An 18,177-nucleotide genomic window follows, 5' to 3' on the forward strand; every position below is an offset into this window, starting at 1 on the left:
TCCCCAGATCCATTTTAAGAAATTATATTCTTTCAATCATATGTGTTGGTGGATCTCAAACTTCTACAAAGGAGAAGCTTAATGGGCAGTAATCTGGAAGGAAGAGGGGCTGGGAGCAGTAGCTTTTAAAAGGTTTTACCTCAATTTACAGTAATAGTTGTTTTACTTTCACACTATAACCCATTACAAACACATGTGTAACATGCATAAATACATACACACATACAATTATATTTCCAAAATAAAAGTTTTATGAAATAATACACATGCAATGTGTAATACACTTTGGCATGTTCTATTATGTTGATATATTCTAGTCTATTCTATTAAAAATTATGCCCGGGGCTCCTGGGTGGCGCAGTCGGTTAAGCGTCCGACTTCAGCCAGGTCACGATCTCGCGGTCCGTGAGTTCGAGCCCCGCGTCAGGCTCTGGGCTGATGGCTCGGAGCCTGGAGCCTGTTTCCGATTCTGTGTCTCCCTCTCTCTCTGCCCCTCCCCCGTTCATGCTCTGTCTCTCTCTGTCTCAAAAATAAATAAACGTTAAAAAAATTAAAAAAAAAAATTATGCCCAAATCTCACTAACATTCTTCCAGTAGTCAATCATGGTGGCAACCTGCAGTTGGAAACACACTGAGGAGGGGTCTTTAGGGCCTGGATTTACAACCATCTGGAGGACTGGAGAGAGCTATGCTCACTCCCAAACAAGTCTGTTGCCATCACCAGTATGAGGTACCTGCTTGCTGAGTTCTCAGAGAAGAAAAGCGTGAGAACTTACAAGAAGTCCCCAGAGTGTTCAATATCACAGATTTCTAAAACCCTTTTTATGGAACCAGATCTATTGAGGTAATTCAAATTACTGGCTTTCTCATGACCTCGTTTTGACACCTTCGAGGGAGGGGAGACTGGAAGCAGTATAAGCATTTACCGTAGGAAGAGCTGTTGAAGAGCTCGATGTTGAAGAAGGCGTAGTCTCCACTGGTCATCCCGTGCTTGTGCGCTGCCAGCATGATGCCCCGGACCGTGTCACTGCTTGCACACATGATCACCACTGGGGAAGGAGGAACAAACAACATGCATGAAACACCCCTTCCCAGAGGATAGTGGGAACACGGAAACCAGGGGAGGGAGACAGGGTACTAATATAGCCCTTAAAGCATCTCCTCACTCATTACTTACTAATTACAGAGGGAGTGAACAGTAACTTTACAGTGGAGAAAGCAAGCGGTCACCGGCATAACCAAGTGATGGAAGCCAATATCATCAACCATGGGAACACATTCATGAGCCTATACCCAGGATCCAAATGTCAGATGGGCAACATAAATCTAATCAGGAGAGAGGCCAAAAACTCAACTTGGGGGACAGTCTATAGAATAGTTGTCCTCTGCTCATGAAAACGATCAGTTTCATGAAAACAAAGACAGCCTGACGAAATGTTCCAAACTAAAAAGACTTTTAGGAGCAGAAAATTAAATACCGTGTGTGATTCTGGATCCTAAAAAAAATAATAAAAAAGTGTTGCTATAAAGGGCATTATTGAGACAACCGGAGAAATCTGAATAAGTCTGTAAATTAGATAGCAGTGTTGCATCTGTGTTCAAGTTTTTGCTTTTCATATTTATACTGTGGTTACGTAAGTGAATGCCCTTGTTCTTAGGAAACACAGACTTAAGTATTTAGGGGTAAGGGAACATGATGGCCCTACTTCTCAAGTGGTCCATAAAAAGATCATTGTGTGTGTGTGTGTGTGTAAGAGAGAGAGAGAGAGAGAGAGAGAGAGAGAGAGAGAGTGTGTGTGTGTGTGTGTGTGTGTGTGTGTGTGTGTGTGTGTGTGTGTTTGAAGAGGAGTAGGAGAAGGAGGAGGGGAGAGATTTGGAATGAAAGCATATGTGGCAAAATGTTAATAATTGGTAACAATCTGGGTGAAGGCTGTGCAAAGGTTCTTTATACTTTCTTACATCTTTTCCAAAAGTGTAAAATTACTTCAAAATAAAGTTCTTTAAAAATACCTCAAATGTTCCATCAGATTTACCCAATATAAGCCAGTCAAGTGTGTCAACTGCTTTTAATACTTAACAGCATGGAAAATACATTTTCCTGAAGAAGCAAACTGAATGGTTTGAGGGAGAACAGTCATTTGGCAAATCAGGATTCAGTGAGGGGTATAAGCTTTCTGCTGTCTGAATTTTGAAACATTTTTCTCAAGCTGTCTCAACGTATATAGGAAATAGTTAACAGAATTCCAGGCCCCACCTCATGTTCTCTCAGCTTATACCCACACTTGTCAAACTTGAGAAGCTTTAAACAGCTCCAGAACATTGTTGCCCGCCACATAAGAGCTACATCAGCCAACAGTGAAGTGGGTACCTGGCCGTTATCTAGTTAATTTGATCATTGTTGATGGCCCTGGTCCATCAAAACACAGACCACTGTGTTTTGCTGCATACATGGAAACAGAAGCCCTGGAGAGGTCTGGGGGGGCTATAGCCATATTATCACCATGAGTGCAGCCCTCCGCGATGTACACGTTCTTTGAAAAAGCATGGGTGCTGAAAGACGTAAAACAAACCTACGTGAAGGTTTACGCACTTGATATTCTGTTTACTGTGCATGTTAATTCAAAGTGTTCAATCATGACTCTGACATTTCTTACCACAAAAGGGCTCTGTGTGCAGGGTAAAAGCTCTGAAAAACAAGTTTTAACAATACAAAACTCCTAAAGGTCTATAACTGTGGGGATAGGTGTTATCTGTGCCTGGAAATATTGTTATATATTTGGAATGAATAGTCAAATTCCAAGGTGCCTTAGCAAGGAAGCTTTCAAAGAAACTCTTCATCGCTTATTATGACCTAGACCCTTGTTTTAGCTCTGATTCAATTCTCGACCCTGGAATGACAAAAGAGCCATAGAGTCCTACAGAGCAGCCAATAAGGACAAGGCTGAGGCTGGACAAGTTTGAAAAGCACAGATTCCAAGAGTGGGCATCTGCAGAAGGCCCTGGGAGGCTCTGGCTGACTGTCCACAGCCCTTATCAGCTTTTGATCAACTGATCATAGTCTGGAGCTTGGCTCTAAACCCCTGGATATAGAACCTGATTCTGTCAGCACATAAAAAATAGAGTCATTGCTTAGAGGCAGAATCCCAATAACCTAACTCAGATGTTTTGGGTTTTTTTTTTTTAATGGTTATTCATTTTTGAGAGAGAGAGAGAGAGAGAGAGACAGAGCGTTGAGCAGGGGCAGGAGCAGGGAGAGAGGGGGACACAGAATCTGAAGCAGGCTTCAGGCTCCGGGCTGTCAGCACAGAGCCCGATGCAGGGCTTGAACCCACGAGCCATGAGATCATGACCTGAGCCGAAGTCAGACGCTTAACTGACTGAGCCACCCAGGCACCCCCTAACTCAGATGTGTTTAGGTACCCTGAGACGCAGATTACTTGATTTCAATGATAACCAGAGTGGTCACGAACACATTTGTGTCAGCATATACCTGGGCATGCCAACTGATAAGCCAAATTGTAAGGTAGTAGAATGTTAGTGAGGATGAAATCAGACTCAGGGACGTCAGTTGGAGGATTCAGGCACCCAAAGGCACCAGGCCATACAAGTGCTATACCTGGCCCAGGACCGAGCAGGCTGTGTCCTTAGGCCAGAGCACAAGCTTCCCCAAGTCCTGGACAGGCTATGCCCAACACCTGCCCCTCTATCACTTCTTTGTCTATTTTTACAGTCCTGCCCCATCTCCTCCCTATTCCTATCACCACCAAGACCAAACCTTCTGACAGACATATTCTTTCTTTAAAATGTCAGTACCTGCTTGGGCTGGGCAAGAGTGACCCACAGCAGCAGTGTGTCTATGTAAGCAGACTTTGATTTTTTTTTTTAAGGTTTATTTATTTTTGAGAGAGAGAGAGAGAGCGCACAAGCGGGGGAGGGGCAGAAAGAGACAGAGACAGAGGATCCCAAGAAGGCTCTGCACTGACAGCAATGAGCCCGATGTGGGGCTTGAACCCACAGACGGTGAGATCATGACCTGAGCCAAAGTCAGATGCTCAACCGACTGAGCCACCTAAGTGCCCCGATTTTGATTATTTTATACCTCATCCACTTTGTGTTGACCATGTAGTTAAACTCTCAAAAAGGAAATCTTAATTTCCAAGTCCATGGACAGGATATTGTTTTTTTCTTGCATAAAACAAACCCATAATGTACATTATCATCCAGTTTAAGTTGGAACAAGTACTCACAGACACCAGCAGAGCAGAGAGAATGCAGAATCCTTCTCGATCTGTAGGCTGTTCCCTAATCTCTTACGGCTATTTCATTCACGCCTAACTCCACAGCAACTATTTTTAACAACTTGCCTTTATACAATCTGTCGGAAGGTTTAAAATAGTTTTCACTAAAATAGCTTTCTCTTCCTACTTATGTTTCATCAGTTTATATAATAACTAATTAAATTACATACTTACGATAATAAGTACAAGTGTTATAAACACATTTGGCAACAACTCTTGGAAAGGACACGGACAAGCGTGAGAAGAGTGTGGGCATACTCAGGAGAAGTATACAACTACCAGCATTCACCAACAGTCAATAAAGTGTACAGAGAAAAAGAAACCTTCAGCTAATCCTACAGGCTGCTTAAATGAAGGTCAATTAAGACAATTTGTGTTGTATTTAAGTATAGTTAAATATATAAATACTAAGTTTTTTGGTCAAATTGTTAAATTTCTAAAAGAGGGGATGATAGTGTGATCCTAAGTTTCTGGGTGTTCTTCATTCTGCTCTATTTTTCTCTTTGCCAAAGAACTTGTGATGTTCCATGGCATCCTCCACCATCTGATTCCCAGTGTCTTCTGTAAGTGACTTCTCACGATCACAATATGTTCTTGCAATCACTCTAAGAAGGGCAGAGAGAGAAGTGCAGAGGAGTGACTACAGAGGTCAATTCAGAGAACCAGAAACAGAGCAGGTAGCATAACTGAGTTAGGAGGCTATCTTTTCCCCCGGCTCAAGTTTCCATCTGGAGCAACCTCTGAGAGAGTGACACTCCTCCACTCTCAATGGACCTCCATTTATCCCTCTCCCCCCACCCACCCCAGAGGAAAAGGACTAAATTGTTGGATTGGTGAGTCTAAAACCAAAAATGGCATGCTGGACCCAGCCTTTTCTTCCTTCCTTTTTTGGGACATGTCTGCTTGTGGAGGGCACATATTAGGGGGGAAATAATAGCAAATAGGCCCTCTTGGCAACAAAACTAAATCCATATTTTCTAATACATTTTATCAGCAGTAAAAACATATTTTCAGAGCACCTGGGTGGCTCATTCGGTTAAGCATCTGAATCTTGGTTTCGGCTCAGGTCATGATCTCATGGATCATGAGTTTGAGCCCCGCATTGGGCTCTGTGCTGCCAGCGCAGAGCCTGCTTGGGACTCTATCTTTCTCCCTCTCTCTATGCTCTTCCCCTGCTCACTCGCTCTCAAAATTAATAAACTTTTTTTAAAAAAAGGAAAAGAGATGTTATGTCATGAAAGTGAAGCAAGATATGCCATGTGCTGAAAACCAAAAATATGATAGCAGAAATTAGAAACCAAAACTTAATAGAAATCTGGGGCATAGTCAGAGGAATATCTAAATAAGAGGAATTTCTTTTTAAAAGACAGGTGGTACTGTCAGAATGGCTAAAATTAAATCAGGAAACAACAGAGACTGGCAAAGTGTGGAAAAAGGGGAACCCTTTTGCACTGTTGGTGGGAATGCAAACTTGTGCAGTCACTCTGGAAGTTCCTCAAAAAATTAAAAACAGAACTACCCTACGACCCAGCAATTGCACTACTAGGAATTTATTCAAAGGATACAAAAATGCTAATTCGAGGGACACCTGGGTAGCTCAGTCAGTTAAGTGTCCAACTTTGGCTCAGGTCATGATCTCACAGCTTGTGGGTTCAAGCTCCACAGGTTGGAGCCTGCTTCAGATTCTGAGCCTCCATCTCCCTCTGCCCCTCCCCACTCGCACACTGTCCCCCCCCTAAAAATAAACATTAAAAAAAATTTTAATGCTGATTCCAAGAGGCACATACACCCCAATGTTTACAGCAGCACTATCAACAATAGCCAAATTATGGAAAAAGCCCAAATGTCAAAGACTAATGAATGGATTAACAATATGTGGAATACTACTCGGTGATGAAAAAGAATGAAATCTTGCCATTTGCAACAACGTGGATGGAACTAGAGTGTATTATACTAAGCGAAATTAGTCAGAGAAAGACAGATATCATATGATTTCACTTACATGTGGAATTCGAGAAACTCAACAGATGAACACAGGGGAAGGGAAGGAAAAATATGATAAAAACAGAGAGGGAGGCAAACCATAGAAGACCCTTAAATACAGAGAACAAACTGAGGACTGCTGGAGGGGAGGTGGGTGGGGAGATGGATTAAATGGGCAATGGGTGATGGGCGTTAGAGGGCACTCTTTGGGATGAGCACTGGGTGTCATATTTAAGAAATGAATCACTGGGTTCTACCCCTGAAGCCAAGACTACCCTTTATGTTAACTAACTTCAATTTAAATAATAAATAAATAAATAAATAAATAAATAAATAAATAAATAAAAGACAGGTGGCAAATAGGAGAAAAAGAGTAAGAAAAGTAACGTTTTGATCCAGGAAGCCTAGATTGAACATCAAAATAATACAATTCTAGGGAGCGCCTGGGTGGCTCAGTTGGCTAAGTGTCCGACTTCGGCTCAGGTCATGATCTCATGGTTCATGAGATGGAGCCCCGTATCGGGCTCTGTGCTGACAGCTCGGAGCCTGGAGCCTGCTTTGGATTCTGTGCCTCCCTCTCTCTCTGCCCCTCCCCTGCTTGTGCTCTGTCTCTCTCTCTCTCTCTCACTCTCTCAAAAATAAATAAACATTAACAGTTTTTTTAAATAAAATAATTTTTAAAAATGTTAAAATATTGGGAGCAAAAGGAAAATTCTAAAATTTTTCAGGAAAAAAAATAACAGATAACAAACAACAGGTCAAGAATCCAAATCAATTCAGCTTCCTAGTAGCAGCAGCGGAATTTAGAAGACAATCCTTCAAATCTTGAGGGAAAACGATTTCCAACCTAGAATTCCATAATAACGTATAAGGGAAGAATGAAGACATTTTCAGTCATGAAAGGTACCAAGCTTTAGCTCTCATCCACCCTTTCTGAGAAACTCCTGGAGGATGTGCTCACCAAAACAAGAGCATAAGCCAAGAAAGACGAACACATAGAGATCTAGACAGAGAGAGATAGGGAGGCAATGGGAGATACAGGGGGGTGTTGGGGAAAGAATCCAGATTGACAGCTGCGCAAACTGCTTAGATAATAACCAAACCGGAAAATTTCAGGGGGCTTAAAATAGAGTTGATAGATGATTTAGTTATAAGCTCGTAGGACACTAAGCAAACAATCAAAAACAGACTTTTTTTAGCCCAAGGAAAACTAGAGCAATAAAGGAAATATCATTGTAATAGCCTATATGGGCCAACTACAAATAGCATTTAGAAGGCAATAATGATATAGACACTGAATGCAAGCTAACCAAAAATATTCACACAGCCATTGAAAGAATGGCTGCAAGGAAAACCTTGAGTGTGTGGTGAACACGCAGCAGAAGAGAACCAAACTAACATCTTCCACTGGGATGGCAAGAGAGAAAAACAAAAACTGAAATAATCAAAGTAACCTGTTTTCTGGAGGTCTGAAGCCAAATACCAACAGAAATAGCTGCAAGGGTTGAAAATACTTTCCTCTGGATAAAACACCTCGGAATAAATCTAACCAAAGAGGTGAAAAATCTATACACTGAAAACTATAGAAAGCTTATGAAAGAAGTTGAAGAAGACACAACAAAATGATAAAATATCCCATGCTCCTGGATAAGAAGAATAAATATTGTTAAAATGTCAATACTAACCAAAGCAATCTACATCAATGCAATCCCTATCAAAATAACACCAGCATGTTCACAGAGCTAGAAGAAACAATCCTAAAATGTGTATGGAACCAGGAAAGACCCCGAATAGCCAAAGCGATTTTGCAAAAGAAAACCAAAGCAGGAGGCATCACAATCCCAGACTTCAAGCTGTATTACAAAGCTATAATCATCAAAACAGTATGGTACTGGCACAAAAACAGACACTCAGATCAATGGAACAGAATAGAGAACCCAGAAATGGACCCACAAACATATGGCCAACTAATCTCTGATAAAGCAGGAAAGAATATGCAATGGAATAAAGATGGTCTCTTCAGCAAGTGGTGCTGGGAAAACTGGACAGAGACATGCAAAAGAATGAACCTGGACCACTTTCTTACATCATACACAAAAACAAACTCAAAATGGATGAAAGACCTAAATGTAAGACAGGAAGCCATCAAAATCCTCGAGGAGAAAGCAGGCAAAAACCTCTTTGACCTCGGCCGCACCAACTTCTTACTCAACACGTCTCCAGAAGCAAGGGAAACAAAAGCAAAAATGAACCAAAATGAAAACCTTCTGCACAACGAAGGAAACAATCAGCAAAACTAAAAGGCAACCAACAGAATGGGAGAAGATATTTGCAAACGACATATTAGATAAAGGGTTAGTATCCAAAATCTATAAAGCACTTCTCAAATTCAACACCCAAAAACCAAGTAATCCAGTGAAGAAATGGGCGAAAGACATGGATACTCCTCCAAAGGGGACATCCAGATGGCCAAGAGACACATGAAAAAATGCTCAACATCACTCAGCATCAGGGAAATACAAATCAAAACCACAGTGAGATACCACCTCACACCTGTCAGAATGGCTAACATTAACAACTCGGGCAACAACAGATGTTGGCGAGGATGCGGAAAAGAGGATCTCTTTCACACTGGCTGGTGCAGCCACTCTGGAAAACAGTAGGGAGGTTCCTCAAAAAATTAAAAATAGAACAACCCCATGACTCAGCATTTGCACTACTAGGTATTTATCCACGGGATACAGGTGTGCTGTTTCAAAGGGACACATGCACCCCAAAGTTTATTGTAGCACTATCTACAATATCCAAAGTATGGAAAGAGCCCAAATGTCCATCAATGGATGAATGGATAAAGAAGATGTGGTACATATATACAATGGAGTATTACTCGGCAATCAAAAAGAATGAAATCTTGCCATTTGCAACTACATGGATGGAACTAGAGGGTATTATGCTAAGAGAAATTAGTCAGACAAAGACATAGGACTTCATTCATATGAGAACTTTAAGATACAAAACAGATGAACATAAGGGAAGGGAAGCAAAAATAATATAAAAACAGGGAGGGGGACAAAACATAAGAGACTTAAATATGAAGAACAAAGGGTTACTGGAGGGGTTGTGGGAGGGGATGGGCTAAATGAGTAAGGGGCATTAAGGAATCTACTCCTGAAATCATTGTTGCACTATATGCTAACTAACTTGGATATAAATTTTAAAAAATAAATTAAATTAAAAATAAATAAATAAAGTGTGTGTGTGTGTGTGTGTGTGTGTGTGTGTGTGTGTGTAGACTGAGGAAGGTTACATAAATAAATTCACAGGTAACATCTGTAAAAAATATGAAATTAAAAATTCACTAGTATGGGAAGTTATGGCTAATATTTCTTTTGAAATTAGCATCATGGAAGGCAACCACTTGTTTCTTTTCTCAGGGAAAGAATTTGGGGATAGAAAAAGCTGCTGATTTGATCAAATACTGTTTTTGCTTCAACCAATATACTTGCCAGCAACAAAAAAAAAAGGAAAAGAAAAAAAAAAAAGCTTTCCTCTGGGAAGTGAGAAATGGGAAATACAAGATAGGAAATTCTTGTTCCTAATAAGGCTTGTGTAATCTTACATTTTTTTAAGTTTATTTATTTATTTTGAGAGAGAGAGAGAGAGAAGTGCAGAGAGAGGGAAGGAGAGAGAATCCCAAGCAGGCTCTGCACTGTCAGCATGGAGCCGGATGCAAGGCTCAAGCTCACAAACTGTGAGATCATGACCTGAGCCAAAGTCAGACGCTTAACCCACTGAGCCACCCAAACGTCCAATCTTCTGACTTTTTAAACTACGTAACTGTGTAACTAACTCCCATAAGATTAATATTTTTTAAAAATACTTCTTTCTGGCTGTTCCTACGCTATACAACAACGGGTTTCATTTCCAAAACAGAGATTGCACTTTTATTTTTGTTGTTCACAAAGTTCCATGTACTCCAAAGGCTTTCAGAATTTCAACACTACAACTTACAATGCTTCTTTCTTCCCCTGCTGTGTGTTAGTTATTTTACACTTAACATGCATTCTTTGCTCAAAAATTCTGCTGACCCACCACTTGGTCATTTACCCCAGGCTAATTCTAAAAATAAATGGCTCTTGTACTGATTAAATACTGTTATCTCTACAGTTGTTATGCAGCCCCAGAGTAATGACATATTAATAACTAAAAGGATAAAACTATAGTTCTTCACACAAAAATGTGTGTGTGTAAGACTTCTCGTTCTGCATCTCATAACATGTATAGACAAAACAACTGCTAGCCTCTATTGCTTGAAAAAATCTTTATTTTTAAACTAGCCTTTTTGAAACTAAATCTATTGCTGAGTATAGAATACTGAGGGCAGTAGTAGGCGTTAGAATTGAATCAGTTTTAAATAAAGATCATTATTTTTTATGAATATATACTCAGGTGTGTGTATTTTGGTGATGATATATGTTGGTTAAAGATAAAAGAGGGGGGAAATTTTTAACTATTGATTTCAATGCTAAGTCCCTAAAAGGAATGATTAATGTCCCTTCATTTTACAGTACAGCACATGACCAAATGAAATTTTAGTCATATTATTATTTGAGATGGTGGCATTATCAGTTTTTACCCATTAATAAATTCAGACATCTGTGATATGATCTTAAAGATGACTTAAGATCAGGGGCGCCTGGGTGGCTCAGTCGGTTAAACCTGACTTCAACTCAGGTCATGACCTCATGGTCCATGAGTTCAAGCCCTGCATCTGGCTTTGTACTGACAGCTCAGAGCCTGGAGCCTGCTTCAGATTCTGTGTCTCCGTCTCTCTCTGCCCCTCTCACGCTCATGTTCTCTCTCGAAAGTAAATAAGCATTAAAAAAAATAATAAAGATTAATTTAAGATCAAAAAAACTGCCAAAAATGTTACCTCCAAAAGAGGGGAGAAATGGGAGACTCTCTAGTTCTCTGAGGTTTAACATGGAGTTTTCAAGGACAAAAATGTGGTCCGTCATATGTTTCATACCTGAATGAGCACAAATCCAAACCCAGGATCAGTGTGAAGAGGCCTGATTCTCATCCAACCTCACCATTTCGGGGAGGAAATTCCACCTCAGAGAAAGTCAGTGCCATGCCTGGCCACACAGCAGCTGAGTGGAGATGCCAAAGCCAGAGCACCTGCTTCTCCTTCCAGGGTTCTTTCCCCACAGCAGGGCCTCACCCCTGCAAGGGCGATTATCATCACATACATAAAATAGTAATAACTGTAATAAAACCTCGCATTTACTGAGCATTCAGTGTGTGTCTGGCACTGCTTCAGCACATCCCGTGTGTTAGCTCATTTAGCCCTCTCAGCATGCCCAAGATGGGGTGCCCCAACCACCCCTACTTGACCTGAGGAGCCTGAGGTACCGAGGTTTAGCAGCAGCCCACCTGTTTTGCCAGTGAATGCCTGAGCCAGAGCAGGTGCTCTGGGAGAAGTAAGAGTGATTAGTACTTTAACCACTTATGGAGAAGTAAGAGTGATTAGTAAAATGTCCCCAGAAAGGGGCACCCAGGTAGCTCAGTCAGTTGAGCAGTCCAGCCCATGATTTTGGCTCAAGCCATGAACTCTCAGTCTGTGGGTCAAGCCCTGAGTTGGGCTCTGTACTGATGGCTCGAAGCCTGCTTGGGAATTCTCCTCCTCACCTCTCTGCCCCTCCCCCACTTGCTCTCTCTCTGTCTCAAAATAAATAAATAACCATTCTGGGGGCACCTGGGTGGCTCAGTCAGTTAAGCTTCCAACTTGTGCTCAGGTCATGACCTCAGGGCTTGTGAGTTCAAGCCCCCCACCATGCTCTGTGCTGACAGCTCAGAGCCTGGAGCCTGCTTCAGGTTCTGTGTCTCCCCCTCTCTCTGCCCCTGCCCTGCTCACACTCTGTCTCTCTCTCAAAAATAAACATTTTTTTAATTAAATAAACAAAATTTTTTTTTTAATTTTTTAAAAAGGTGCCCAAAGAGAGCTTTGTTATCAAGCAACTTTCTCTCCTGAGGGTACAGAAATGGGGGGGTGGGAGTGAAGGCTTAGGAGAGAAACTTTGGTTGTATATTTCTGAATATTTATATTTCCACCAGGTCACTGCTGGAAATGTATTTCAGAGTAAGCATGGTGGCCTTATCACCTGTAAAGCATACAGTTCAGCCCAGCAAACTTCCACTACTAAATTCAAACGTGGAACAAAAACATAGAAGCAGCAGCAAAAAGACCTGGGAACAGCTCTGAGGCTCCGGGATTTAAAATAATCGGCAGCACCAGACTGTAGCCCAAGGCCTCTGAGCCCCCAGGCCTACCAGGGCACTGGTTCCTCTCTACCCCTCGCCTCAGCCACACCATTGTGAGGCTGAGGGGCCTGTCCTTCTCTGGGCTGACCGCTCCGCTAGGCCAGGAATCGCAGGCCATGTGTACATGGCTCACCACCACCAGCATTTAGACCTTCAGGGCTTTGGCAGCATAGACGCCTAGGCGGATCGCGGCCCGCGCCCTCAGGGTAACACGCCCCCGATTCCCAGCCCTTCCTGGCCTCGAAAGCCAGGCCCTGGAAACGCCTGGCCCTCGAAAGTCAAGAGCTGAAAAACCAGGTTCCGAAGAACAGAGGAACCCGAGGTCTGCAGGGGTCTGCGGTAACCTGGGGACAGGGAGAGGGGAAAGAAGTAAACGTGGGTTTCTCCGCCGGGCGTGGCAAGTCCGCAGCGGTTGGACATAAGTGCCCTTTTTCATAATCAGCGAAACCGGCGCCCCGCCTGCTTGTCTGGCAGGGATTCGGCGCAGACAGACTGGAGTTCAACGCTCAAAACTTGGCGGTGCATCCCCACTGTCAACACCTCCCATCTCCTCCCTCTAAAGAGAGCGTTCACTCCGGAGTCGAGTCCGAGTGGCCAACCTGGGAAAAAGGGATTGCCACAGCGCCATCCTCCGTGGAGCCTCTGCCCACTCTCACCTGTTCCTCAGGCCCCCAGCTTCCGGTTGCGCTGTGTCCCACGGCCAGCGTCCAGGCGCCTGGCCTTGCCAAATCGTGGGCTAGCCCTGTGTTTGGCTCAGCCCTTCTCACCTTTAGCTTCCCCGCGTGGGGTCGTGGGGTCGTGGGGTTGTGGGGTCGTGGGCAGCTTTGCCCGGACTGCACCACTGACAATCCAGGCGCGTGCGCGCCGAGGGGGAGCAGAGGTGGGATTCCCTGAGCACCGTGCACCCCAAACCTGACACCCGGAAGGAGGGAACCGCACTTTACTGGGACCTCAGCCCACCTTCACGCAGCCTACGCTGCTGTAAAAGGGGCCTTATTGGGGGCATCTGCAATTAGGTATCCGCGACCACCCGTTTCTCCACCCGCTCGCTGTAGCCATAGCCGCCATCCTCAACCTTGAGCTTTGTTCAGTTAGGTGGCTGTTCAAACCTCCACAGACCCAGGGAGAAAACTTGGGGGGGTACACTTGGAAGAGCAGCACAGCGCCCGCTTCTCCAGCGCTCTCTCGCGCAAAGCCTCAGTCAGGACGCTTTAGAGACCGCGGTTTCGAACGCACCGGGGGTGGGGGTGTTAAGTGAACCTGAGTCCAGACACAACGAGGCATTCTTGGTGGAAACCGCAGGAGCTCGTTTATAAGGGGCACAGAAGAAATGAGAAGGGCGAAACAATGACCCTTTAAAAGGAAGCTGGGATTTGTGGAAGGAGCAGCCAGGAAAACCGGACAACCAAGCTAGCCAAATAGCGGCGAGCCAGCAGTGAGTCCGCATACGCTTCCGCACTAGTGGGGGGCGACAAGTCGGTAAACGACTGGGCAACAAGTTCTTTCGGCCTTGAGACGTTTTCAGACCATGTTTGGAGCAGGGCATCGGAGTGCGCCCCCAATCACTAGACTGGCGCTGGTGAAGGGGGAGGGAGGAAGAAAAGCCCAAGCGGTTCGACAGCACCTGTCGGACCTGGTCAAGCGGGAGCTGCAGGCTCAGACGCCCCTCCCCCAGGCCCTCTACATTCACCCCGAGACCTGGAAGGGCGATAGTCAAAGGCTGTCGCAGCCAAACAGCGCACGCCCCGGCGAATCCCCGTGTGCGCGATCTCCCCCTGTCCTCTGTGCAGCAGTGGGTAGTGGACTCCGCAGAGGAGCGGACGGGTACGTAGGGAGAGCCGCCGAGAGCGGTAGGGTTAGGGCCGGAAGCCCGGGGCGCGCTCCTGCTCACCTCGCTCACTGGCCTGGATGTAGCGCACGATGTCGTCCAGATCCAAGTCTTTGGTCTCATCGAAATTGTAGGCAGACGTATGCAAGCCCTCCTCCTGGAAGACTTCGTGGACCCCTTCGAGGGTGAAGTAGCAGTTCCGCTCCAGCTTGTCATCGCTGTAGACCAGCGCGGCGCGGCTCCACTGGTGGTGGCGAAATAGGGCGAGCATCATCTCACCCATCTTAGCGTATGCGGGTGCCACGCGCGTGAGGTGCGAGTATTCCGTGTCCTTATGCTGGAAGCCGGCGGCTAGTGCCCCTGCCGACAGCATAGGCAGGTCCCAGTGCGACGCAAGCCGGGCCACCGGCGCTGCCGCGTACTCGCACACCGGCCCCAAGATGAGATCCGGCTTGGCGCCGCGTGCCGCCGCCACGCGGTCCACCAGGCTGAAAAGTGCGCGGTTGCCGCAGTCCGAGTCTTCGTAAGCCACATGGAAGCGAGTGCCGGGTGGCAGAAGCCGCCTCTCGGTCCCGTTGCCCTCCACGCTGCGCAACGCGTATTCGATGGCCGGCCGCACCCGGGCCAGGGAGAACAGGTAGGAGTCGTCCTGGGGTAACAATACCAGCACCTCGATCTTCTGCGGCGGCAGCGCCTCTCTCTCCTGGCGCCCTCCGCCGGGGCTGGCGCCCTCGCCGCCACCGCCACCGGTGCTGCCGACCAGCAACGCCCAGACAAGCAAGACGCACTCGGAGAAAGTGAGCACCAGCAGGGACGGCATCGTGCCGCAGGAAAGCGCTTGCCCTCGCTGCCGACTCGCCCTCTGCCCCCCACCCACCCTTCCTCTTTCCTCCCCACTCTTCTCTGCGAGGTCCCTGCGCCCCCTTGGGCGCTCTAAGAAAATAGAATATCCCTTTCACTAACTTAACAAAAGACAGAGAGGAAGAGTCCTTTGCAATGTCACTCGTTTAAAAAAGGGAGAGAGAGAGAGAAGGAAGAAAAAGTTCACCGCGTGTAAACCTGTACGCCTGTAATATATATATATACTTATAAATAAATATATATATATTTGCCCTCCCTTTATATATACTATTTTACTTAGAGGTGGCTTCTTATTTGGGCGTTGCTAAGATTGCTTTTGAAAGCGTATTTGTAAAAAACAAAACAAAACAAAACAAAAAAAGGAAAGAAAAGAAAAAAAAAGTTAGACTTGTCCAAGTGCTTGTAATTGACGGTGCATCTCCCCCGCATTTGATCTCATTGATTAGCGCCGGTTCCTGGATCCATAGTCCGCGTTTAAATAGCGTGGCAGCGGCGGAGCGTGTTACCACACAAGGCGCTCCGAGGCTGGGCTTGTATTTCCAGCGGGTGGGGTGGGTGGGGGTGGGGAGTGATGGGGGCTGGGCTGGGGGAGCCTCTCATTAACATTCTTACATCAGGGCTCCTCCCCGCACCCCTACCTTCCCACCCTTCCCGGGTCCCTAACCCCAACAGCTCCCAGCTACCCCTCGGCCTTGGCCTTAAAGCCGCAGTCGCCCTCGTCCGCACCGGCGGGAGCCCCCACCACACCGCACCACCCCTGGGGTTCCCCGCCTTACCCTGGCCGCGCACGCGGCAGCGCTTTCCCCAGCTCCAGGCTTTACACAGGGAAATGTGTTTGATAGTAAAGAAGTGCGCACAGGCACACACACACCATGCAAAAAATAACTGGATTAGAGGAAAGGGGTGGTCCTAGAAATTTGTAGTTTCGTTGCAGAACTCCGTAGGTCCCGCTCGCTCTCACCTCTTTCTCACTCCGGCCAAATTCCCTCCTGACGCGCCAACTCGGGGCGGGCACCGACCTTCCTGGTCCCTTGGCGCAAGGTCAGGGAACAGGGACCAAGGTCCCAGGGCAGACGGCTCGGTCGAGGACCCAGAACTCCCAGCTAGCCGAGGCGTTATTTACACCCCTCCCTACCCCGCTTTCCCCTGCTACGCGCCCGCGTCCTCCCCCTGGGCCACGCGGGTTCGCGCTGGAGTCGTAGCGTTTCCAGGATTCCAGTGTCCCCGCGCAAAGCCCCTCAGCCGGCGCGCTGCAAGCAGAAAAGCGAAACTTGTTGCTCCCAAAGGCGAGCGAAGAATTCCGCTTCTCGAAGTGGCGAATAGTTTGAAGAGCATCTCCGAAGCGTCCTCAGGGTTTTGTTTGCCAAACCAGGTAGCTAAAGAGACCTCCCTAAATCGTCACTCGAGGGTCCCCTGGGTGCAGCAGCACCACCCTCCGCTCTAACCGCTTCTCCTCGCCAGCGCGCGACACACTGTGCTCCGGGTTCTGCACTGCCGAGAGAGGTTCCTGTGTCGGAGACCTAGGCTTGCCACTGGTCACAGCCACAACGGCAGTGGGGACAAGGATGGAAACGGCGGTGAAGTCAGCGGCCAGAGGAGCCTCGCGGAAGTCCGCCGCGCTTCAGGGCAGGTCCAAATGGAACTTGACCCAATGAAAGTGACAACACGCCGAGGTCATTTGCAGTGTGAACGTGCTACATTGGACTGGGGAATTCTGATACTTAAAGGCCACAAATTAAAATAAGGTGAAAATGATTTTAAATGGGCTTTCATTAGACTGGGTGTCTGTGTCCACGAATTTCTATTAGTCTTAGACCAACGCCCTCTTTCGGCAGAAACTTGCAGCCGACTGACTGCTATCGCCGGTGCCACCGTCCCAGGCGCTGCATTTGGTTGGTTTGTTGTTGGTTGTTCTTTTCTTTTCTTTGTCCTTTCTTTCTTTTTTTTTTTCTTTTAAACACGGAGGCCCCAAACAGCAATCGCTCTTATTTGTGACGGTGAAAAGGCAAACTGGGATTTAAGGAGACGTGGCGACTTCAAGTAACAGCGCTTGTTGCCATTTAAAGCACCTCCTTAACGCTCTTTCTGGCACCGGAAGTGTGATTATGGATAACATTTCACTCTCTGGGTCATTTAGATTTCAGATTATGCACCATGATCCCTAAAACTTCCAAGTAGGACCTTCCAACCCCTGCATGAACTCTCATTTATTTAATCAGAGCTGCAAATCAGCAGCAAAAGAGGCATCTGTATAAAATTTTAATTCCACAAAGAGGTAATTCGCACATACTGGAAATTAGATTTAGCACTTCACAGCAATTAAATCCTCCCTGAACTCCTGGGAAGAAAGAGGATGGAAGGAAGAGGGAGGGAGGGAGGGAAGGAAGGAAGGAAGGAAGGAAGGAAGGAAGGAAGGAAGGAAGGAAGGAAGGAAAAGAAAGAAAGAAAGAAAGAAAGAAAGAAAGAAAGAAAGAAAGAAAGAAAGAAAGAAAGAAAGAAAGAAAGAAAGAAAGAAAGAAAGAAAGAAAAGGGAAAGAAAGAAAGAAAAAAGAGAACACGACTATATCACGAATTCCTTGGGTCTTAAATGGATTTTGAAACTGGTTGCCAGGAGACGTGAAGGAACCAAGGTTTCCTATTACTGCTTTCTGTGCCCTGCGTCTGGGGAACACCAGCCAATGGCGATATGATTCTGCACACTATGTGGTGTGGGTTTATTAGGAGAGTCTGGGGTTTCAGTGGCACCGGGCGTGAAGGCCTCTGCCCCACCGGCACCGAGGGTCACGCCCAGGGCAGTACGTTTGCGTTTGGGTATCATAGTCTCCCAGTGGCCTTTGGATCAGAGCTCTCAACTTCCAGCCTGTTACTCAAGGACACCGAGAA

At 45.9% G+C, this 18,177-nt stretch overlaps 1 protein-coding gene and 1 long non-coding RNA gene across 3 annotated transcripts in view; one reads left to right on the forward strand and one right to left on the reverse strand.

Annotated features, from left to right (window-relative positions):
- NPR3 (natriuretic peptide receptor 3) overlaps nt 1–16,202 on the reverse strand; it is a 78,617-nt gene extending 62,415 nt beyond the window's left edge. Inside the window, exons 1-3 of one of the 2 annotated variants that reach the window (XM_006928064.5) lie at nt 16,071–16,202; nt 14,497–15,607; nt 927–1,049 (exon numbers count right to left, since the gene is read on the reverse strand). In XM_006928064.5, the coding sequence (XP_006928126.1) occupies nt 927–1,049; nt 14,497–15,253 (880 nt within the window). In that variant the 5' untranslated portion in view covers nt 15,254–15,607; nt 16,071–16,202. Of the gene's footprint in view, nt 1–926; nt 1,050–14,496; nt 15,875–16,070 lie in introns of those variants that run through there. The other variant, XM_003981473.6, reaches the window with a different exon arrangement.
- A 46-nt stretch (nt 16,203–16,248) lies between these two features.
- LOC123380350 lies at nt 16,249–17,049 on the forward strand. Its single transcript, XR_006585972.1, has 2 exons — nt 16,249–16,666; nt 16,756–17,049. It is a non-coding gene; the product is annotated as an uncharacterized LOC123380350 (long non-coding RNA).
- Nucleotides 17,050–18,177: the final 1,128 nt, after the last annotated feature.

Source organism: Felis catus, chromosome A1, assembly GCF_018350175.1.
Source record: "Felis catus isolate Fca126 chromosome A1, F.catus_Fca126_mat1.0, whole genome shotgun sequence".
Classification (NCBI taxonomy): domain Eukaryota; kingdom Metazoa; phylum Chordata; class Mammalia; order Carnivora; family Felidae; genus Felis; species Felis catus.